Source organism: Accipiter gentilis, chromosome 11, assembly GCF_929443795.1.
Source record: "Accipiter gentilis chromosome 11, bAccGen1.1, whole genome shotgun sequence".
Taxonomy (NCBI): domain Eukaryota; kingdom Metazoa; phylum Chordata; class Aves; order Accipitriformes; family Accipitridae; genus Astur; species Astur gentilis.
The window spans coordinates 27,507,277-27,530,816 of record NC_064890.1 but is presented as its reverse complement, the minus strand read 5'-3'; the positions used below and the strand labels follow the sequence as shown (position 1 = coordinate 27,530,816).

At 41.1% G+C, this 23,540-nt stretch overlaps 1 protein-coding gene across 2 annotated transcripts in view; it reads right to left on the bottom strand.

Moving 5' to 3' along the window:
- The window catches only part of LOC126044557 (ankyrin repeat domain-containing protein 36A-like), a 57,741-nt gene continuing 34,201 nt past the window's right edge, over window positions 1–23,540 (bottom strand). For both annotated transcript variants that reach the window (XM_049814400.1, XM_049814401.1), the window contains 15 exons: window positions 23,108–23,291; window positions 22,493–22,639; window positions 20,321–21,274; window positions 18,250–18,402; window positions 17,104–17,279; window positions 16,811–16,904; window positions 15,652–15,729; window positions 14,348–14,482; window positions 13,172–13,284; window positions 12,595–12,736; window positions 10,428–10,709; window positions 9,498–9,730; window positions 8,472–8,718; window positions 2,164–2,209; window positions 1–689 (listed from right to left, as the gene is read on the bottom strand). In XM_049814400.1, the coding sequence (XP_049670357.1) occupies window positions 541–689; window positions 2,164–2,209; window positions 8,472–8,718; window positions 9,498–9,730; window positions 10,428–10,709; window positions 12,595–12,736; window positions 13,172–13,284; window positions 14,348–14,482; window positions 15,652–15,729; window positions 16,811–16,904; window positions 17,104–17,279; window positions 18,250–18,402; window positions 20,321–21,274; window positions 22,493–22,639; window positions 23,108–23,291 (3,133 nt within the window). In that variant the 3' untranslated portion in view covers window positions 1–540. The remainder of the gene's footprint in view (window positions 690–2,163; window positions 2,210–8,471; window positions 8,719–9,497; window positions 9,731–10,427; window positions 10,710–12,594; window positions 12,737–13,171; window positions 13,285–14,347; window positions 14,483–15,651; window positions 15,730–16,810; window positions 16,905–17,103; window positions 17,280–18,249; window positions 18,403–20,320; window positions 21,275–22,492; window positions 22,640–23,107; window positions 23,292–23,540) is intronic.

The following is a 23,540-nucleotide window of genomic DNA, read 5'->3' as shown; positions in this document are numbered from 1 at the left end:
CCTAAGGCGCGTGAAGTGACAGCAATGTAAAGTGCCCTATTCTCCAGCCTGAACACTGGAAAAACTTTCACTTTATAAGCAGAAATATTCACTGCATCAGGACTGAAGCAGCGGGCTGCAAGCGCGTCGAGTAGTGTTCTAAGCGTTAAAATAACACTGGAAACATTAAACACACATAGAGTGAAGGGCTTAAACGGAACAAAGGGAATGCTTTTGTTAAAACACAGAACATGAGTGGAGCAAAATAATGCATCTACCTCAACAAGAAACATTTTGACAGTTCTGGCAAGCTCAAGAGTAGTCAATCTGCCAGTCAGAAAAATAGATATGGTTCTTAGTGTGAGTGCAAAATAAAACAACTGTGCATCAGTAAACCATCAGTTAAGTGCAACGTGCTTGACATCCATTTAATAAACTGAGAATTTATATTCAGACAATAAAAATAAACACGTTTTCACATCTGAACAATCCAAAGGATGGGAAACCACAGATGCGCTTTGTAAACAAAATTATTTCCTGAGCCTCTGCCTAGCATTTTGTTCAAATCATATAATTTTTGGTTAGAACATCACGGTACTCCTGTATTGCCCTGGCAAGGGGATCCTGGTCAACATGGACGTTTCTGGAAGATCCATCAGTAGATACCATGGGAGAAGCTCCAGCAGATCCAGTTTCAAGTTCAGCAGTGGCTAGGGAGAAAAGAGACAAGATTCCTGGTGTTACTTTTCTAGTAGACAGGGCCAAGTAAGTCACTGTAAAAACGTTATGGGTAACTGGAGAGACTACAGTGCAGGAAGATTTAAACACTTCCAAAGGAACATAACAATGAAAGGGCTAGGCACAAAGGGAGAAACACATTTTTTCCACAAGTGCTTATTAGTCAACAGTACTTTTAAAGGTAGCGAAAGACATTCCAGAGGCCTCAGGCTGAACATCTTCAGGGAACCCACAAATGACTCTCAGTTACACCAGTGCTGAATTGAGCCCCCTGCAGAGACCTCTTCAGCCTCAAGTGCCTGTTTCCTTAAGTGTTCAAACCAGTGATTTCTTGGAACACTAATCCTAAAAATCAGCTTCTGCATTCGCTGTGACAAACTTTAAAAGAAGCTGCCCGTGAAAACGCAAACATCTTTGCACTGCAGTCAGGCCAGGACAAGTCTCCCAGCCTGGCACCTTCTCTGAGGGGCGTCTTTGTAACTCGCCCTGGCAGAACCCTCTTTCCTCCATGAAAACACAAACTCGGTGGAAGTAAACCCACCTTCACCGTCTTTCTCCAGCCACCTTTTTCAGACAAGGTCCCCAAACCAAACATACTCTGACTCCTAGCAGATGTGTAATTACGTTCAAAATGCGCACGGATGCAACGCAATGGCTTTGTGCCCATTCAGACACATGGAACGAGCTACGAAGCTACAGCTGAATGCTCTCTCTATGATTAAAAGCATACAGGAACAGAAGGAGATGCTCCCAGGGGCTACTTGCTTTGAAACAGCACCAGTCACTGCAAAGCAGTGACTCTGGAGGAACAACTGTGAAATGGGTGGAATTCCTCTTTGGACACCTGGCCTAACATTACGCTACCTATTACAAGCATTCAACTCACGTTTGCCTAAACACTACTGAACGATCTTCTCCTAAAGGAAGGCTATCTTTTGTCACCGATTATATTCCTCTTGCTTATCCAAAAAAGACCGCAACATATAAGCTACAAATATAAGCAATGAATAAGACACATGGCAAGAATCAAGAACTAACAGCAGAGAATGTGTATGGTATGGTTTAGTGCTGAATGCAATTGATGTACATGGAAGGAGAAGTGACAGCTGAAGTCTACAAAAATCTTTTCCCAGGGCTTCTTTTACATTTGATACATGTGCTTGAGGAGTAACTCGAGCGAAAGGTGACCTCAGCTTAAGCCAAGTGTATCTGTGTGGGGGAAGTGGGTTAGTTTTCTTGGTGCTTGGATTTTTTCAGGCAACTGCATAACATTCTACCCAGTATGTTGGTAAGCAGGAAGTTTTCACATTCAAGTCTAAACTGGAAAGCTAGCAGAAAAACCCCCTGTGCTTAGCACAAGAACTTGACAGCTTTGAAGCCATTATTTCAAGAGTTAGGACAGTCATCTGTTTCCTTAAAAACACTCCTAACACGATGACACATTACCCTCTTCAAGCTCTTTAGTGATTTTTTCATCCAGTTCCCGCCGTACCTAGAATTATATAGAGAACGTACAGTTAGTATTTTAAAAGTTACCTTTTTGTAACTTTAAACTTCTAAAACAATCTTAAACCCCACACATAACATGTGATAAAAACTACAAATGCCATCCCAAATACAGACATCTTGGTTTGGGGTTTGATTTGTAATGAAGAGAAACTCTTGGTCGGCCAGGCTGTAGCAGTCTCATTGCTGAGCATCATTAACTGCAGCCCAAAACAACCTGTAAAGAGAAGTGCAAAAGCAGCTGCTGCAGGATTGACATACACCATCGCATAGAAAAAAGCATGTGCCAATATTCTTCTTTTCTCCACTTTAAGATGGAAAATGGAAAGAGCTCCTGCAGATCACGCCAGGATTCTTCTTTATTGTTATTGCCGATACCACGACACACACAGAATGTAAAAACACACATGACTTTTTCTTGCGAACTTTGTCCTAAGAAACAATAGCAGCAGCTACAGCTTCTACACAGCAAGAGCTGTGGGGTTTATTATGTAAGCAAAATCAGCTTAAGGAGCACTTACTCCTTTCTCCCCTAGAAGGTGGGTATTTCGACCAATGAAGCTACTCTCACTTATGATTCTGACTTCAAAGTCTTCATAAGAAGAAGTCAGATCTTTTGAAGAGTCATAGTCCAAGCGCTATATGCTGTTGTTTACATTTGATGATACCTGTGGCTCCTACATTTTCCCCATCAAGTCTGTGACACGTGGAAGTGAATTTCAAAATAGATACCTCACAGCTTCCAGGCCTATGAGGGCCACGAAGATGCTGAAGGGCTTGGACCACGTGAGCTGTGTGGAGAGGCTGAGAGCTGTGACAGTTTCTTTACTGGAGCAGAGAAAGCTTACTAATGTATATAAATACTTGGTGGGGTGAGTAAAGAAGATGGAGCCAGACTCCTGCCAGTGGTGCCAAGTAAAAGAACAAGAGGAATGGGCACAAATCAAAATAGAGGAAATTTCATCTTAACATAAGGAAATTTTGGGGTTTTTTTCCTTTTTAAATTGTAAGCGTGGTCAGCAGTCACCTTCTCAAGAATTCTTTTTCAGAAAGCAGTGTTGACTTCTACTTACCCACACGGATTGTTTGAGCACAGAGTAAGTCGGATCCTGCAAGACTCCATGAACTGATACTCAGACTCTAGCAACTCAACTTCGGAACAGTACTGGTGCTCCAGACACAATCACTGTCACTACCAAGAACTTTTTGAATATCAGAACTGGCAAGGAGGCTAAACCAGCCTGCTCCTGTAGTTTACAGAAGTTCCATTGTAACAGATGAAATCCATGCACTGTCATCTTACTGTGGTAGTTAAACATCTGACGCCGTAACATTACAAATATATAAAGCATGAAAGTATTCTGCAGCAGCCGTTCCTTCACTTGGACAAACTAGCAAGTTCAAAATATTTGCAGTAGTAGGAAAATGTGAACGCATCAGTAAGTTTCAATCAAAACCTAACAGCATAAATAGACAAAACGTTTCCAGTACAAAATACCACCCAACATTAAACAATACTGGCTACAAACCTGGTCATGCAAAGAAGAGAGAGAAGAACAGATTTTTGATTAAGGAGCTGAAGAAGAAAGAAAAACGGCCTTAAGTTCAAAGGTCTTCAGTGAGAAATAAGAACATGGCCTACACGTAACCAAAGCAAGTAAAAAAGCTAACAATGCAAAGACTGCTACACTACAAGAGTGCAGATGGAAAATGAAATCAGAAAAGGAACAGAAATTGAGAAATAGAGTAGGAAGCAGACATTCCCTTTCTCACGTGATGTAGGAAAACTGGTTTCATAAATCCATTAAACTCACACTGGTTGCAGCTAGCAGAGTTCACTATTGTTTTCTATGTCAAGACACCCACTTTCATTTTCACCAGCCTTTGGCACAGCTGTTAGGATTTCAGCTTCACCTTTTTTAAACCTAACAACAAGACTCCAGTCCCCAAATCTCCTTGCAGCACTTGCAGCAGACATTCCTCACAGCAGTTCCCAAATTAGGGCACACAGACCACTAACATCATATTTGTGTTTCATCTGCTTGATTCAATTTGGTTCTGGATGGTGACGTGCCAATTCACGAGCAGTTTGGGAGTCAGTAGACCAGATCATAAAAGAAAAAAAGACCCCGTCAAAGATCTCTCTACTCCTGTAAAGAACAGGCAATACAAACATACATCCTTCTTACGACACGAGACCTACTATGAAATAAATTCACAATTCATGAAATAAATGCAGCCAACCTCCCTGCAGAACATAACGGACTGCTAGTCGCTACTGTTACTGTTTGTAATTACACGCACAGAATTTTTCAAGTACTTGTAATTTAGTCTTCATTACTGGAGCTCTAATAAAAAGAAAACCAACCAAAAAAACCCAAAGACATTTGCACGTGATTGGGATTTTACTGGTTAATGAGCTTGCGTCAATATGAACTTTGTATTTTGCAAGGTACTTTGGCACTCCCATTTCAAGGTTATTAATTTCTGTAGCGTATATATTTGATAAGGGGGAAGGGGCTATGCTGTAATGGAACACATTTCTTCTTCATGATATTCTTAAGAATAAAATTCTCACTTTTTGCTGAGCTTGCAACATGGCCATCTTCAAAGTGTAAGGCTATATGCATAATCACTGACATTCGCCTCATGTTAAGCAGTGGTTTAGAAAACCTGTGAAATCATTCAGGCCTTGAGACTCCAAATTCCTTAGTTACGTCTAAAAGAAGCAACTGTGTCCACTTGCCAGAGCAGCACTTGTTTGCAATCAGCATCATTTACCAATGTTTTTTCCAACAGTTGCATGGACAAAGAATTAATACCAGCATTTTGAGTAACAGCAGTGCGAAGTATTTTCACCTCCTTGCCCCTGAAGCTATTTCAAAGCTTTTGCACAAACCAAATTTACATAAACATCCTCCTCTTAAGAACGAGATGTCCTGTACTTCAAGTAGCCTTTCTCACCTTGAGTAAGCTACTGCGAGAAACACTAAAGCTGCACAGCGAGCTTTGACTAAAAAAAAGAAGTGCAAGATGACTACCTGAGGCATACTGCAATTTAAGGTCCTTAACTCCCTGTCACTACGAGCTTTAGTGGCAGGAGCATTCGTCATCTCCAGCCAAAAAAGCACTGCTCAGCTTGAATTTAAAGGCAAGGCAAATTCTGTAGAAGGGAAACAGGTTACTGGAAAAAACTTGAGGCATAATTCAAGCAAACAGTGAAGTGAAGAAACGGCTTAGAGTCAGAGAAACTCTTCTGTCTTTAAATCATCTGGTGAACAGGCAGAGTACTAAGCAGCACAACCTGCAAAGCACTTCAAAATAGACTAAAACTGTAATCTCTGCATTCTTTCCTCATGTTCCAACTTGTCTCCTGAATGGCACAGGACTCCTGCAGAAATGACAGCACAGACTGTGCATCTGGTAATTTTGCATTTGGCAACTGATGGAGATTCATCACCCATTATTTTATGCAGAGGGATCCATGCGGTTTTCCCCTTTTGTTCGTTCCTGACTTAACGCCCTATTTTCCAGTTCAGTCCTCTTCTTGTAGACGCACGTGTCAGGAATTCTGTCCTTTCAGCTCCCCTCAGAGGTACGCTATGGCTTCAAACACTGTTAAGGACGTACTGCACCCAGCTGAGGAAACTGAAACCCGCAGTTCTAAGTGAAATACCCACTTAGATGCATGTCCTCTAGCAACTACTGCACCTCTGAGAACCCTGCTTCTTTTTTCTGAAGCACTCTGAAAGAGAAGGTCACGTTTTCGGACTTTGCTGAATCCATTGAACATTGAGTGACTTGGGGCTACAGACAGTGCCATTACAATTCGTCCCAGTTGTTCCCTAACTGGCGATTACGGGAAGAAGTATCATGAAAGGACATGCAGCTGCATTTCGTAACAGACAGGATAAATTCACACGGATAATTCCGAGTCCCAGAGACCAGCCTTCTGCTTTGATTGAGGGAAAACAGGCATGCTGGGAATTCCAGCTTTTTCTCAAGACAACCTGGTAGAAATGGTAAGAAATGGGAAAGTTCTCTGAGGCTTTAGCCATAGTTTTACTCACCTTCGTGCAAGGAAGAAAGCTTTAGAATTTAAGACTATATTAGAATTAGAAGCTAATCACGAGAAGACAAACTGTGTCTCGTAAGAGCACATTATCCTCAGCTCCTCTCTTGACACGAACTAAAAGCCTCTGTAGGTTGTAAACAAGACCAGAGAGGACTTCAGGGGATTAAGTCCTACTAACAAAACTGCACTAGGATGGAGACATTTAGGTATATAAGAAAGCCCCCAAACTAGCAAACAAAACCTCACCTCGCGTCAGTAACTGGAGACTGGGGAAATGTCGTATGTAATCGTTCTTCAGCTTCCTTGAGAGTCTGCTCAAGGCTGACGGGTATTTTTGTGTTCTGGTTTTGTTTTTAAACCTTAAAAGCGAAGCCTCAGGCAACAGTACCAAGACTTAAAAGTATTCCCCAGCACAGCAATCCATCACAAAATGAGAGACATATGCTCTGAAAAGACACTTTATGGGTGCTGTTGAAGTCAGGACACTGAGTGACACTGAGTGAGAACCAATGAGCTATGAAGTAGCCTTTTGAAATATTTAATCTCTGGAATATACTTAAGGGAAGCTGGTAAAGCAGTAAAGGTATCTATCCTGACACTGACAAAAACTTTGAGATGCCCAGAGACTTCCAATTTCTTCTGGAAAATTAAGATGGAAAGGACTACTTGAAGAATGTTGCTGTAATTCAGTTAAGAAGCACTGAGTACTCCCACTTGCTCCCCTTTTTTCCTGTTTCCTCTTCTTCAACAAGGGCACAACTGTTAACCCTTTTCTTTTAAACTAGGGCAGTGTTTCTCCTAGAAGTGTGATGGTTTCCTCCTTTGCCTTTTTCTTCTTTTAACATCTTGCTCCCATCTCTCTGTCCGTTCTTTTCCTCACTTGTTCCCTGCTCCCTACCCATCTTGTTCCCTCGTCCTGGCCTTCTCCTTATTTCACTTTTGCAGTGGGTTCCTGACTTTTGCCTCCTTTCTACTGTTTGCATGCTGAATAGCCCCTGCAGATGGTACAGCACCAATCGCCTCCCGAGTTCTTTCTGTAACGTATGGCCACCCTCTGACCTCAAAAACACGTTCACAGCGATACAGAATCGTTCATCTTAACTGCCGCTGCTACGCATTACCTACACTGCTTTGTCCGTTTTTGATTTTGTTGTGTTTGGGCTTTTTTTTTTCCTTAAACCGGGTGCAGTATGTAGTCACATTGTTGACATGGATTCTTTCCAATGTGGGTGGGACCCCTGAACTGAGATGGACTTAAAAAAAGTGAATGAATACTTCTCACATTCATTCAGCCCCAGAATGCACGAGGGATAGAACACCGACTGCACACAGAAGCTTGTCCATGCCTCAACCCTGTGCTAGGTGGGAAACTGATTACAACTATTGACATCTGGTTTCCAAGTCTCACAATACAATGTTCACCATTCTGTGAGGGATGTGCTATCACACTGACTGCTCATTACAGGGCATACTTTGACCAGAAGTATTGCAGAGGTTGCAGCATTGCTGCAAAATTAGAAAGCTGTGAAGACGTCCTGAAGAGTAGCTAATGTTACCTGCTCGTGTAATAACACGTAGCAGGAGCTACAAAAACAAATGCCTCCTACGCATAGTATATACCCCGCACTGAAGTATAAAGTGAGAAATTAGGCGATCCTGTTCCTATCATCCTATTTTTGAAGCATCCCTTTATTGCTATTTATGTACTAAAACAAGTTCCAGTGAAGAAACCCCGAGAATGAAGATCAGTCAGGAAGGAAAAGGCGTCTCAAACAAAGGTGTCTGATGGGATTTTGCATTCAAAGTTAGCCATTTTAAACAGGTCATACATACTATACATTAAAATTTAATGAAGAGCTTAGCTGGGAACTTCCTATGCCACCGTATTCTTTATCACAGTTTCTCTTGTAAAAGAATGTAGTTACACAGCTCATTATTTAGATTTCAGATTTTTCTGGGTTTTGAGCACTCTTGGAAAATTTGTATAACCCTGATGACCAAAAGTCTTCACCCCTACCATATATAGTTGTGTACTGTTTTGATGATGAGCAATTGTTTGGGTATATTAGACCACAGTGTTTGGAACTATAAACGGATGCTAACTTCAGGCTAAAAAGCATAACGTTGCTTACGGTTTTAGCAGTAGTTGAGAATAATATTTCAAAATTCTTACCTTAGCCACATAGGCTTCAACCCTGTTTCTTGATGATAACGCGTTCCCGGCTTGGCTTAAGAAGCTTCCTCCTAGACTTAGACTTCTGTTCAGTGCCAAATTGTTGCCAAGATGTCCCAGTTCAGCTGAATACAGAACTGGACTTGCAGCCAGACCTCCACTGACAATGCTGCTTGCAATTAAAGATTTGCTTCTATGGCGTTCCTGAAGGAGCTTAGCATTGGATTCTGCTAGTCTCTCATTAGCTCTGAAACATTCAGAACCATACAAAGAATTATCTTTGGTAATGACACTTTTGCAAAGTTACCCCCCAGGTCTTTGACTGTCCTTCGACTTCTGAAAGGGGAAGGGATTAAAAGCCTCTAAAACAAGAATAGAATTTGATCTGAAGTCTTTGCAGAGAGCCTCTTTCTAGGAAGTCGCACTACCTGCAAGGAGCAGTAAGAGTTACCAACAAGTAGGACTTCTCAGCATTAGGGCTTCAAAACAATCTGTGAATGCCACGTGTTTACACAGCTTCTTCTGAAAGGTACGTCTCCTGTATAAGATCTCTGGACTACCCTTCCTTTCCCAAGGAAAGCTCAAACCTCAGACATGCTGCTAAAATGGATGTAAAAAAAAAAATTATTTTTTTTATTTATTTATTTTTAATTCACAGAATCAAATTCTGTTCTCTGAAGTGCCTATCCTTATTCAAGCAATAAAGGACATGAAATTTATCTTTTCTGCCATACACAGAATAAGAGGATGAAATTATTAGAGATTGGCAAAAAGACTGCATGTTAAAAGAAAATCAACTTAAAAATACCCTATTAATGCCATGATCAGAGGTGTTACTGCTGGAACACTAAAGAGAAATGAAGACAGTTCTAATGAAGGGAAAGGGTCTTAAGCTACTTTCCTCAGAAATATGCCTTCTTACGCTTATATACATAACACTACCAGAATCAAAAGAGGCATTTTAGGAGGAAAATGCATGAGGAAAAAGTAGTATCTTATTACCACTCCAAAAAAGCATAAACTTACCTTTCCAGTTTATTTGCTAGGCATCTTCTTATTTTTACTTCCTCCAGGTACAGCTCTTTGTACCTCTCCACTTCTGCCTGCATGGATTCTTTTTGAAAAATACTGTCTTGCGTATTTTTTATCCTGTCCAACTCACATTCAAGATCTCTAATTCTGTGTTTTAGCTGGTTTCTCAATGAAGCATGATGAGTGGCTCTGATTTGTTCTAATCTGTCCTGGGAGGCTGCCTGCGTCTGAAGGAGATAACACACTTTCAACCACTGCAAAGAAGAAGAGAACTCTCCCTGCCAGTCAATTGCACGTACCCAATGTCAAGGGGCCCAGCTTTACTCACTGAGGCAACTGTGCCTCCTCACTACCAGCAGCAATCAAGGCAGAACCCTGGAACTACCACATTAAATAGTTCTTCAGAAAGAGCCCCCCTCTTAGCACTATTGTTCATCAAAACTACTAATGGGAGAACACTGTCACTGTAGGACAGGGCATAAAGAAAAGGATTCCTCAAAGAAATTATAAGCATCCCTCATCTCCACCTGCCACCCCGCCACTTTGGTGACTTCTTCTCTGAGCACTTTTCCCCGTACAATGGCAAAGGAGGACCCGTATGCCTGGCCATGACAACTGGAAGTGACAATACCCATGCAAGGGTGAACACGACCAGTGGACAGCGATAACCTCCCCCCCACCCAAGCACTGCAAAACGGAAATCTCTCTTGGGCAAGCTTTTGATTCAGGGACCTGCAGGCACATTACACACACATGAAAGCGCTCTTGCCCAACCATATTCTCTTCTCCCACTGCCCTCTAGGAAAGACAGAAGTACAGCACTAACAGACAGAATCAGGCACCAAAACTAAAATACTAAAAAAATGACAACCACAACAAAAGTATGCAATAGAGACTACAGACACACGTGACAAATTCACTTGCCCGCAAAAACAGATTGACTTCTTGTAGTTTTTGTCTTATCTCTTGTTCGGCTCGTTCTTCCATCTCTCTTTTATATTGTTCTAGTTGGCTGCGATCCACCATGTTAGTCTCCAAATGACGTTTGAGGTTAGCCAGCTCTTCTTTCAGCTGGCATTTGCTCTTCTCCAGTTTTTCATGGTTCCCACGCATGGTGGACAACTCTTCTCGCAAATCCTGATTTTGTGCTTCTAGCTGCATGCATTTTTTAGACTCTATCTCCAGCTGCTGGGAAAGTTCACCAACCTGTAGAAAGCAAAAAACAAAAAAAAACAAAAAAAAAAAAAAGAAAGAACCCCCCAAAACGGGGAACTCAGATCTCCAATTACTCAGTTCCATGAAAATCAGTAAAGGGGTTGGCCATCGAGGCTGTATTTACCATCTGCTGACTCAGTATGACAACCAAAGTGAAAGCGGTCTCTGCTTTGAAAACAAGAACAGCTTTCACAACATTCCTGATAGGATTCCTCAGGCTCCCATCCTTTCTCAGTTCTTCTGCAGTAGGTATCAAGAGGACCAAGAGGTGCCAAACTTGCAGCATTTCACGCATAGGGCTAAGTGGAAAAGCACTAAGGCTATTCTTCCACGAGATGCTCATATGCTCACGGGAAATCACACACACCCATACCTAGCCACCTTCTGGTTTCATCAGAAACAACACGTGTCAAGCTCTAGAGGAATTTTTACATGCTGTCAACACAATCAAAGCTTCATTACAGAACGGACAAGACAAGAAACAGATGCTCTTTTTTTTATGCATCACACTGAAAGATTTGTAAATCGTGGTTCAGAACACAGCTTTTACAGCGGTGGTGGAGGAAGACATATTCTCTTTAGGTCAAGGCCGCAGTTTGTTTTCAAAAATTTGCAGGAAATATCAGACTTTCAGTAAGTCCCAACGGTCAACTACAGCTCTATCCTCCTCTTCCCCCCTCCAGAAACATACATTTTCTGTACCTGTTGAAGAGAAAACATAATACCCTGTCTTTTTTTAATAAAAGTGGAGGAAACCAGCATACTAAACACTTGAAAGAGTCTCTAACAAAGTAGAAACTTGAGACTTATCTAAAACCGCCTAAATGTAACGCCCTTCCCTGTCATTCAAAACAACTCTCCAACAGAAACGCAAACCCACTACTAACTTCTGGACTAAAAATGAGCCACTGCAGAGGCAGGTGACTCATTCTACAATGCCTTCCAAACTCGAACGTAGCTCTGAAACACGGCTGCTCTAGCAACAAATCTGAGCAATGAGCGGAGAAGTAGAGAAAAGGTTACGTGCTGCCGAACAGCCAGAGCAACCTCAAAAGCACTTCTGGGAACTCTACTTCTGGGTGCCCACGACAAGGGGAAGATGGGCCGAGGCAGCTACTAGCAAGCAATAAGTTACAGAATTTTTTCTGCATCGCCTCAACTGCATCGTGCCCTGGGAAGCAACGACACCCTTTAGAAAAGCAAAACCTGAACTGCCTTCTGCTCAACTCCTGCCTAAGACAGAGCTCAAGCGGTGACCTTGGGCAAAGCCAACTCCATACAGTTGTTCCCAGTGATGGTGGTGTTAATTCCCTCTCTTCCAGAGAAGGAATTCCTCTGTAAGACCTAGAAGATGCTGCCATGGCCTCAAGCTGCAGCCAGGCCTGTGCCGAGTCTTACTGTTCTCAGCCCTGAACCTCACCCATGGACGTGACATCCTGGTAGGACTGCAGTCCCTATGGACTGGCCTGGCGATCTGCACTCTTGGCTGACCCTGCTTGCTGTCACCGGACCTATTCTGCTCTTCTTGGTGAGGGCCTGTGGGACTGCCCATGAGGTCACGGACCCTGCCAGCCTTGCTGCGACTCTCAGCTCGCCCTTCCTCTGCAGAACAGCCTGCCCTTGATGTGCCCTTGCAGATACTGCTTTGCACATTATGTTTTCATCTCTACCCATAATGATAACTACAGCGGTATTAGTTATCGACATCTACTACTGTAACAGTAGAAGGAGCATCAAGAAAAGGCAGTCGCTTCCAAAATACAGCAAAGAAAAAAAAAAATCAACAGCATGAAAAGTAGTACAGGGAAGGAATAACACAGTTTTTTCAAAAGAAAAAACACCACCACCAAAAAACCCCAAAGAAACCAGAGCTCACCTTTGTTCTTAATCTACCAACTTCATTGACCATTTCAGAGTACCTGTTCTTCATTTCTCCCTGCAAATTAAGCTGGGACTCCATCTCTTTCTCCTCATATGCTCTTAGGTTCTTCGTAGCTCTGCTCAGAAGCTTCTTCAACCTGTACAGCAAATTAGTCAAGAAAACAATGAAGCAAAGGAACAACTGGCCTTTTTCACATACTCTTATGTAAACAGCGCAGGCGTGGCTTGATTCATCTTTAAGGTGCTTTACACACCAGCAATTACTGAGGAAAAAACCAGCATTACTGTGCCACAAACCCCTTGAAAGGTCCAAATTTCACCTGAAAAGAGGAATAAAAGACTTCCTCCCTCCCCCCCACCCCCCCCACCCCCCAGTAGAACTGCACAGCAACCTGCATTTGCAGTTCTTTTGGCAGCTATTGAAAACGATGGACTCATGCACAGAAGCGCCCTGCAAGAACTAACACGGGGCTTGAATTTTCTCACAGTTACATACACCTGTTTTTACAGTGAAGTTCAATAAAGCTTGACTTCTACTCAGGGAAACCCCTTCACCATACTAAAAGCCATACCTCTTACAGTCTTTCTGCAGTTCGATGTTTCTTTTCATTTCTTGGTCCAGACGCAGTTCGACTGGGCGTTTCAACTCTACCAGCTTCTTCACTTTCTTTCTTTCAGTCTCACACTTTCAAAATAGAAAAGATACATGACACACACAGCGTAGGAACAGTATCTACGCGCAGTATGTGCATCTAACGTTCTCCACAGAGAAGCTGCAGTACGCCTCAATTAGCCAACTTCCACAGAACGCCAAGGGACAAAGTTCCTGAGAACATTTAATCAGTTCGGGTTTCACATCAAACAGGCCAACACCTAACAACAGCAACAGACGACCCCACTGAGGCAAAGGCTCTTCTAACACTTCAAGGCAAAAAGGTGGAAAAGATGCTGCGGGACACTTTCGGCAGTTCCTCTACTCATAACAGGGATTACCTAAGTATGTACCTCATGGGGGAACACAGATCAATCTAAAGCTTTCATGGGGTCTTCAAGGACCAGCAGGCAGGGGCTTGCAGAGGAATTTGATCTTTTGCAATTCTTCAATGTTTCATTTCCCTCTGCTATTACCTCCCGCTCTCCTCTGGGGGTATTTACTTATTCACATCTTGTTCTGCCTCTTGGTGTCTTCTCAGCCAAACCAGAGGAGAGCTGGCAGCTGTTTGGACTTTGTACTTCCATTTTTCCTCTACAGAAAAGGAGAAAAGGGAAAGACTGCCCCTTGGAAACTGGCAGCCATTTCTTGTTTCCCAAGTCCTAGTTCATTTGCCCCAAATTCCTTCAGTACATTTTTCCGGAAGGCTTTTAAGCTCCCACTGCCCTGAAAACATGCAGCAGCTCCTCCGTACATTGCACTGGAAACACGAAGCATGTTAACTCTGCCCAGAAACCAAGGCGTCAGAAGATGACCCGAAGGAATCCAAGAAATAACTGGGGAACTGCGGCCTTGCTCAATGTGCTCAACCGATAGCAAACCACATTGGGAACTCTTCCCAATAGTACCACTCCAGAATTTACACAAAGATACCCAGCTAGCTTTTATTTGCTTCCTGGCTGATACCCAAATCACAAGATACTCACAGCCTGAACGGCAAGGATAACAGAAAAAGCTGACAGTAAGAACTCGACAAAAAGGTAGACACAGTTCTCCAGGGTATTGGCTAGGCACCCAGAGAATTTTCTGGGCTCACCTGTTCCAGGAGTTCAGCCTTTTCTCTGTCAAGCTGAGCAACAAGCTCTTCAAGGTGGGATCTTGACTTCAATTGCTCTTCCCACATGCTGTGTGAGTCCTTTGATGACAGAGGCAGCACATTCTGCTTTTGCACCTGTGAAAGCAACAGCGGCAAAAGAAAAAACTAAGGTGCCTGGAAAGACAGCACTGCAGTAGAAAGCAGTAACTTAAATGGAAACAGGTCTAAGCTCTCCTCTCCCCATCCAAGATCTACAGTTAAGGTTAACAGGGAGTGTAGAACACACCTCAGGAAACATAACCAAGAGCAGCAGTTGAAGCTGGTGGAAAGAACGTACACTCTAGAAGTCACAGGATGAGCTTGCAACTTTGGGGGATAAGATGACAGGCGCACACACACACAAGATCACCCTACAACTTTCTTCCAAAGGTCCTCCAGAGTTCCTAACGATACATACTCTTTAATATAATTATTCCTCTGGTGCCCACCACAGAAAATACCTTACCCTCACAGCTTCTGTAACAGCTGTACATCTCCTGAGAGCAAGAGTAAGTTTTCAAATCAGCAATGCTATTTATGCTTCTACCCAAAGGGACAAAGATTTGCTTAACAAGTGCATTTGAGTAGAGCAGAACTTACAGATTCAGTTCAAGTATAAAGAACGCAAGTTGACTAGGTGCTTTAAGCGGCATTCTGTAAGAAGTGGGGCATGAGGGGAAAAAAAAAAAAAAAGATGTCTGATCTACAGAAAGTCATGAAAACGTCAGCGCAAAGGCTTAGATAAAAAAATCCTTAGGGTGTATAAATTTCTCAAATGCCCTTACAGAGTAGGCAAAATGCTATGTCTTACAACAGAAGCTAACATGGTCTCAAGGGCAAGCTGTGACAAAGCTGCAAAGTAACACGGATCTCCCAAGTCCAGTCTCCTCTCTCAGCTTTCAACCACTGATCTCCCCCCTGCCCACAACATCCATCCTGTCCATCATCTGCCATGCTTTAACTCCAGTAGGCAGCTAAGGACCACACAGCCACTTGCTCACTACACCCTGGTATGATGGGGTAGAGAATTCAGACAAATCATGCTGAAGAACACAAGTATCTTGCACACCACAACACATACACAAAGTACAGCAGCAGGGGAATAAGGAATTTTACAGCCTTTTCCCTTGAGGGTGCCTTGCCATAAAACCAGAAGGGTATTTTTCAGCTGAACTGTGCCTACACAGCCCACCTGATCTTTTTGATTACCTGCACACAGAAAAGTCAAAGACTAAACCAGTCATTCACAGAAGCCATTCATGTACCTGCTGGTGGAGGTGGTCCTCTGCAGCTGCCTGTGTCGTCTGTAAGCTAGTTATCAAGTCTTCCAGGCGGTTATGAACCTACAGAAGCATTAAAAGACGACGACATACTATGACGTTCCAGACTGAAGTTTATACCTCATTACCAAAATCAAATATTACATACGCCTCTTCATTCCTACAGTATTTATACCTAGCACCAATAATCACAACGGCCTTAGTTTGATGCCACTGTAAAATTGGTAGCAATCATCACGTCTGCCATTTACTTCAGGAAGAGAGAACATCATGCAAAGAATCTTCAATGAAAACAGGCAGGAGTAGCTTTTCCCATCCACAGTAGATTTGAAAACCATGCCCTACTAACCTAAGAGGAAGGACCAGCATCATGACTGCCTTCCCTTTTCTCTTGTCAGTATCAGTACATCACAAAAGTTCAACTTTCACATGTAGTTATTTTCCAACTCTTTTCAGCATTAATTACCAACTACAGTTTTAACAAGAACCCTAGTTCACAGGTTACAATACAAATTACCTCCATACAGGCCACAGACAAAAGCACCTTATCTGAGCTAAAATCAACCACTGTGCAGAGGCAGTGGGAAATTCCAAGGCCTGCACGGAGCTCTGCGAATGATACCACAGGCATTCTTATTCACTGTTTCATGAAGACAAACACACGCCAAGTGGCCAAAGGAAAAGCAATTCTGTACAGCCAAAGCTCTGGAGAGTATAATTCTTGTTCCAGTCTGATGATGCCAGTCAGGCCTCTGGCACAAAGTGCTTGGTATCAATATTCTTTGTAGAATTTCCATGAGTTAACTTAATGAATACCTTTAATGATACACATTGCAACAAGTGTTTGAAGCCGCATCTGATGTCATGACAGGTCTAAAGCAGACAATAGTTAGACCAGCGTATTACTGTCAAATCCTTACATTTTAGAGCGTTAAGTAGGACTTGCCATAGTAGCATGGGAAAACTCTCAAAACCAGAAAGCTGGGGAATGGACCAGGCTGCTTTCTGAGCAGCCTATATTCACTAGAATGCAGGAACTGAGCTCCCCATGGCTCTCCAGGAAAACCTCATCCTAAGATTTCCCCACAGAAATAGGTAACTAGGCTCAGGAGCTCACAAAAAGGGAAGTTTGTGACCAGCTTACTGAGGCAGAGGCTTGCAGGTCTCTCTGAAGGGCTTCAATCCTATTGTTTTGTTGCTGGACTGTGGCTTCCAGTCTGGCATTTTCAATTTCAAGGCTTAAAAAGAAATACAGGTCTTATGAGGGAAATCCGCCAGAGCACCAGCTCTGAAAGAACAGCGTGAAACAATATAGTCTAAGACAAAAGCATCCTTCAAAATCGTATATTAACTTGCTGTGACGCAACAAGGCTACCCTGTTGTTTTCACACCATCCCAGTAAGCGACAGACCTTGCTTCACTGTGTTACTCTCTTACCGTTGCACGTGTTCTTCCAGTTGTTTTATAGTCATATTAGTCCCAGAAGATGCCAACAGGAGGTCCTGCAGTTTCTGGTTAGAAGCTAGTACTTCCCTTTCCTTATTATCCAAGGCAGTCTTCAAGTCACGAACACAATGCTCAGACTGAAGATGCTCTTCTTCCAACTCCTGCAACTGTAAAATCACAGGAAGAATCCCCCGTAGTCAGGTGAGCTTTTATATAGAGGGGTCAACTGCTGCTGAAGAATTCAAGGGCTGCATATATCTGCACATACCCTCTAGTCAAACAACTGTAATCATTTCAAGTACGTTCAAACCTTCACTTGTACTAGCAAATGAGCACAAACTGTGTTACTTCACCATCTTTTTTACTGGCCTCTCCCATCCCTCCACTGATTTCCTATAGCACAGTTCTAAGCACTGACACTGCCCCTCCTACCCTTTCAGTGACTTGTGACACTCTTTGTATCCACTTGTTTGCTCCTCCATTGAAACAAACAAATTAAAAAGTTCATCCTTCTCCTCAAGTGACTTCACACCTCCCTCATAAGGAAATTTAAGGTGATTTCTATTTCAGAACTCCGAGGCCTCTATGCTTCAGTTTTCGTAAGAACACTGCAAAAGGTGGTTCCCGCCTCAGAAAGTAGCTTACAATTCACTTGCAAGAAGACTGCTTAAGGACGGCAAATTACAGCAGGGCTAAAGAAGGGGGAAAAAACTGAACCAAGCAAAAAAATATATACGCAGAATAAGTTAGAACAGCATTCAGCATTGACAACATATTACGTAATGGTAGGGGGTGGGGGTGAGGAAGCATAGACAGCATAAAAAAGCCCAAATGCAACAGTCCAGTATTTCTACTGCTCTTCAGAAATCAGACAACCTGCTTGGCCAAACCAGATGCAATAAGCTACAGACACATCAGTGCATTTTGCAAAGCACCTTCGCAAATACAAACCTTTGTCCAAGTAAGGACATAGTGTCCTCATATCAAAGACATGGACACCAAGTTTATAAAACAGTGCAATGCATTCACACATCATATCTATCCTGTTGAAGTTTTTTCTAGGGTTTTAGGACAACATTCGCTCTACTTTCATCAGCCACCTTTAGATTTATTCATATAGTTACAGACATTATGTACCTTAGTTTTAACCTTTTCCAGTTCCTTTTGTAAGCGCAGCTTGTCTTCCTCCAGGTCACTGCGGTAGCGCGTGGTAACTTCAAGTGAAGCTTCTGACATAGATTGCTTTTTAAGAGCATCGGCAAGCTCCTGCTGCAGCTGTCTGACCATGCCCTAATGAAACAGTTAAATGAGCATGAAGAAAGTTGTAAGAATGTGAAATATCCCTTTACTTTAACTTATTTGATTATACAATTAGACCTTGATTGACTGAACTCAAAGACATGAAATTCTGCCTGCCAAACAGCAGGCATCTGCACAGATAATGGCCTCTCTTTATCTTTCTCAGCTGAGCACCTCCAAAGTATCAGCAGCTTTCTGTATCCTAATACATCAAAAAGGCTCAAGTATTATTCTTCTTGGAACAACACACAAGCACATGCTGCAATCATATTTTTTTTCTGACAAAATCCAAAGCAATCTGTTGCAATGGAAGATCCGTAGTTTGACTGCAGACACTACTCTGATGACTAAAGACAGGACTTTGTATTAGATCTTTCTTTGTTCTATTCCTCCATTATACAAATATAATTAAAGGAATACATATATATGAAAGCTCTTTTGAGATACGCTTTAAGTATGTGTTGAATCACATTCTCTTGCAGTCTTCTTTCCGAGTTCATTTTAGAATAACAACTGCCTTTAAACTGACAGATTAGGTTCACAAAAATCTGGAAATCTGGATAGTTCATATCTATCTATCTAGTATCTTCACAATGAACCTGTTATTTTGGTAGTGAGAATACAAAGCAATTCACAGGTTAAAACAATTGAGAGCACTGCTGGAGTTCCCCCCCCCCCCCCCCCCCCCAGCCCTTAAAGTAACTGACAAATGAAGGATAAGGTGTTTATCTGACACATTCAGATATTTACCTCACTCAAATATTCTGGATTTGTTAGGAAGAAGGAAATGTAATTTTAAATCACTATTCAAATCATTAAGGGAGACCTTACACCAGAGTGTCTAAATACTGAATACGATTAGTTACTGTTTTCCAGAAAGTAAACAAAGATTAAACAAAATGGGTAAGGCAACTTTCAAATCATTGCTCTACCTGCCATTGGTAGAATACTCTATCAATAGAGAAGACCCTACCTACTCCTAGGAACATATATAATAGTGCATTCTCCCATTACCTATAGCTTTTTCAACTGTCCACCTATTCCTTACTCCTACCCCTGCCTTTATTCTCTTCCACCCTTTTTCTTGACAAAACCACCTCTATGCAGAAATGGGAGCAATCCTTAGTTCATGCCTGTTTGACTGATATAAAATTATGCTCATGCTCTGCATAGGAGCATGTTTCATACTCATATACTGTGTGCATTTGCAGAAAGACAGTTTAACTGATGTCCTAATGAGTCTTCTGTCGAGTTAATTAGTCTTTCACAGAGCCACAAAGAACACATTTAAATATGACTATGCATCATAAAATAGAGAAGAGAAAACTTAGGTCAGTGTCTGAAATGATCTCAAGGAACAGGCAGGCCCCTCAGAACCCCCAAAACACATACATAAATTAACACCTGGACACTACTAATACATTTTGATAGCAACTTATGGAGAAGTGATTTTTTTTTTTCTTTTAGAGCTTAATATAAATCCATCCCCCACCACTTCACTTGTCTGCATCTTCGTTTCTCAACCCTCACACATTGGATGGTTCTTCATTTTCTACCACTCTCATTTGTGTCATCAGAGCAATACATACATAAAAAACAACAAATAGATAAAACCATTCTATAGGACATAAAATGGACTAAGGAAAAGAGATGAAAAAAGTTCTAGAGAAGAATCACTTTTCTTGATTGAAGCTTAGACTTGGATACCTTTCTTCTGTTCTCTGCTCAGATCTGAACAGCAACATCCTGCTTGCCAAAACCTTCCACAGGTCCAAGAGACACATGACAAACCAGAGCATATCAGCATTTGGTCCCACGCATGTAACTTAGACCTGGTACATTTTAGAAACATAAAATAATTTCAAGAACTCACAAACTTTAAATTGTTCTTTCTAAGTGCATACTTTACCTCTCTTTCTACTTTGTCCGTCTCATATTTAAAGACTTGTTCTCTTAAATCAGTACACTTAGCATTTAATTCCTTGTTTCTCTCTTCCACTAGGTAAACCTGCTTTTCAGTATCAGCTCTGAGTTTGTTGAAAATATCATTAAACCGGTCCTGCACATCATTCACTACTTTTTCTTTGATGATCCCCTTGTTCTGCATATCTTCCAATTGTTGACGGAGTAAAAGGTTTTCACTCTGGAGCTGGGCCAATCGCTCCTGCATGGATTCCTGCTTTATTATAAGTTTGCTTACTTGATCTTTCTCAAGTTGTCGAGCATGATCACATTCCTTTGCGTGACACTGGGCTTGACTTAATTCTTTTTGTGTCATTTCTAAAAGCAATGTTTTTTCTCTGAGTGTTTGTTTCAACTGGTGAAGCTCATTTTCTAGACTATTAGCTTTGCTTTCAGCTTTACTCAGCTGCTGAGACAAGCTCTTGTTGGTTTCTCGCACATCAGAGAGGTCATGATGAAGCTTGTCTTGCAAGCGAAGCCATTCATCACGTTCTCTCTGAAATGTTCGTTCGACATCACTTTTTGATGACTGATGACGTTCAAGTTCTTGAACAGTAGTGTTCAGGCGGGAACGAAATGATTCCATTTCTGTCTCTAGTCTGTCTTTGCTTTCTTTCGTCTGCTCAAGTTTGGAAGTTAGCACTGCAGATTCTGTCTTTAATAAGTTCAGCTGTCCATTGTACTGAAAAACCGTTTGTGTTAAGGCTTCCTCGTTTAGTTTAAGTTCCTTTTTGAGATCTTCATTTTTTTCTTTCAAGGTCTCATTTTCCTCTAAATATTTTCCTTCTTCCTCCTGGTGCCTAAGTCTTACTTGATCAAGTTCTAGTCTTAGCATAGCAATCTCATCTTGCAGCAACTGATTTTTGTACAACAGATCTTTTTCTCTTTCAGTGTCGGATTCCTGAATGACAGGGAACATGAATAAATAGCCAGTTGGGAAATTAATCTACAAAAACACTTCAGCATTAAACTGCATTTTAACATTTCTAATACTGAAGCATAACTTCAAAGATGAGAGTGAAATTTCAGGTAATACATAAGATACTCTATGAACCCATGCACGTGTACAACGCATGCACACAATGGAAGTGTAACATAAACTTAAAACCTAAATGAACAAATGAACATCCCAAATATACAATGCCTTTTTTTTTCTTAAACCAGCAACCAAATAATGAAATTATTTTAAATATCTCAAGTATAAAGCTTTTAAAATATCAGCGACTTCTTGTACGCGTATGCCTTTAAAATATTCCCTTTAACGTTAATTTAGCCATATTACACACATCTGGTAAAAACAAGGCTAAAAAGGGTAATTTTCCTTCTCAAATGTCTTCTTAACACTTATCCTTTTGTATTACTGAAAGTTAGCTATACAACTCAATCATCCCTGGAACGCAATAGTCTTGCTGTATGTATAATAAACCAGAAATACACAACTTATTTCCACAAACACATTCACCTTATGTTTACTGGGCAGCACAGCGAAGAACAAATTATTCTTCCAAGCGCTGCGCATTCTTAATAAATTCAGTAAACTCTTTTCAGGATTTTTTTTTTTTTTTTTTTTAATACACTGTTTATGATTGCTTGTTCACCTCCAATTATTCTAACTCCTACAGAGAGTTTAATTCATTGCTGATATTCCTTCATAAAAATTCAGTATGTGGAGGTGGAAAAGAAAGGCACACTGAAGTAAGTAAGTTTGATAAGGGAATAAGTAATGAAAAAACCCCACAAGTAATAGGAACACAAAAAGTGAGTGTCAAACAAATCTATTCCTGGTCAACCTTGATGTAGGTGTTTCACTGCTAGAAACCTTAAAAAGTGCAGATGAAATGTCTATGAAACGAAAAACAACAGATAGCTTAAGAAATAGCATAAATAGTGTCTTCTATTAGTTTCCTACTTGCACATGCAATTCGGGTACACACAGGACTGATGCTGCTTTCCAGAAGTTTTAGAGACATAAGGGAAAACAGAAATGGTATTTACACAGTGAAGTTACACTGGTAAACTGTAAATAATCCATCAAGAAGCAGAAAAAGTTATAAAAGATTTATTATGACTTCAGAATGAACATGGTGAAATCTAATTAATTAGAAGCAAGTCTGCTTACATCTGAATTTTTTCCTATAGTTCTTCTTGTCTCTTCTTCTAATTCCTGTTGTCTCCAAAGGTGGTTGTTCAAAATTCCTTCTTGCAGGGCTCTGGCACTCTTTTCCTGAGAGAGCTGTCTCTGTGTTTCATCACGTTCTTCTTCAACCTACAGTAATACAATTAAACCACTTGCATCTTGAGAAAAATCAGAGCTAGCAATATCTTCCCATTCTGTTTTGTATTCTTACCAATATTTTTGCTTCCCCACAATTATGATAATCCACTTATAAATAACAAATTTTAATTTTCTTCTGAAAAATTAAAGAAATACAGAATGTGTTGTAGTAATTTAGAAAAACAACTCAAAGTCAGGCTTTGCCTGAAATAGGAGTGAAACCTAAATATAGAAAAAGGAGAGAAGGAATCATGAAATTGCAAAGGAGGGGGGAAGAAAAAAGAAGAACAGACCACTAGTGAACCAACTGTTCTCAACTGTCCTCAAAGTTTGGCAACAGTTATCCAACACGCCTTCCACCAACAAAGTACCTCCTTCTTTAGGCATACTGGAATACAATGCCAATTAAAAAGAAACAGAAAATAAGACAACAAGTGTCTAACTCATCATTTAACACACCTGTTTCAAGAGCTTCCTCAGTGTTAGTAACTCCATTTCTAAATTCCTTGAGTGTAACTCAAGTTGCTCTTTCTCCTCCATCTCTTTACAATATTGATCTTCTTTCCTTCTGAGTTTTTCTCTTGTTTTCTCATACAGAGTTTCTACTCTGAGCCTCTTTTCCTCTTCTTGTTTCAAAGTAAATCTGGGATTTAACAGAACATTTGAGAAACTAAAGCACTGATATAAAAAGTAAATATTCTACATTATGAACTTGCAGAGACAACTCAAATTATAAAAATATGAAATCTGAAAAGTTTTAACATTTTTACTGTAACTTCTAACTTTTTAAAGAATTTTTACTTTATTCCATTATCCACGGTATCAGTTGTACAAGAGATGAAAATAAACTGAGTGATTTATCATTTATTTTTAAGTTTATGTAGGTAAATAG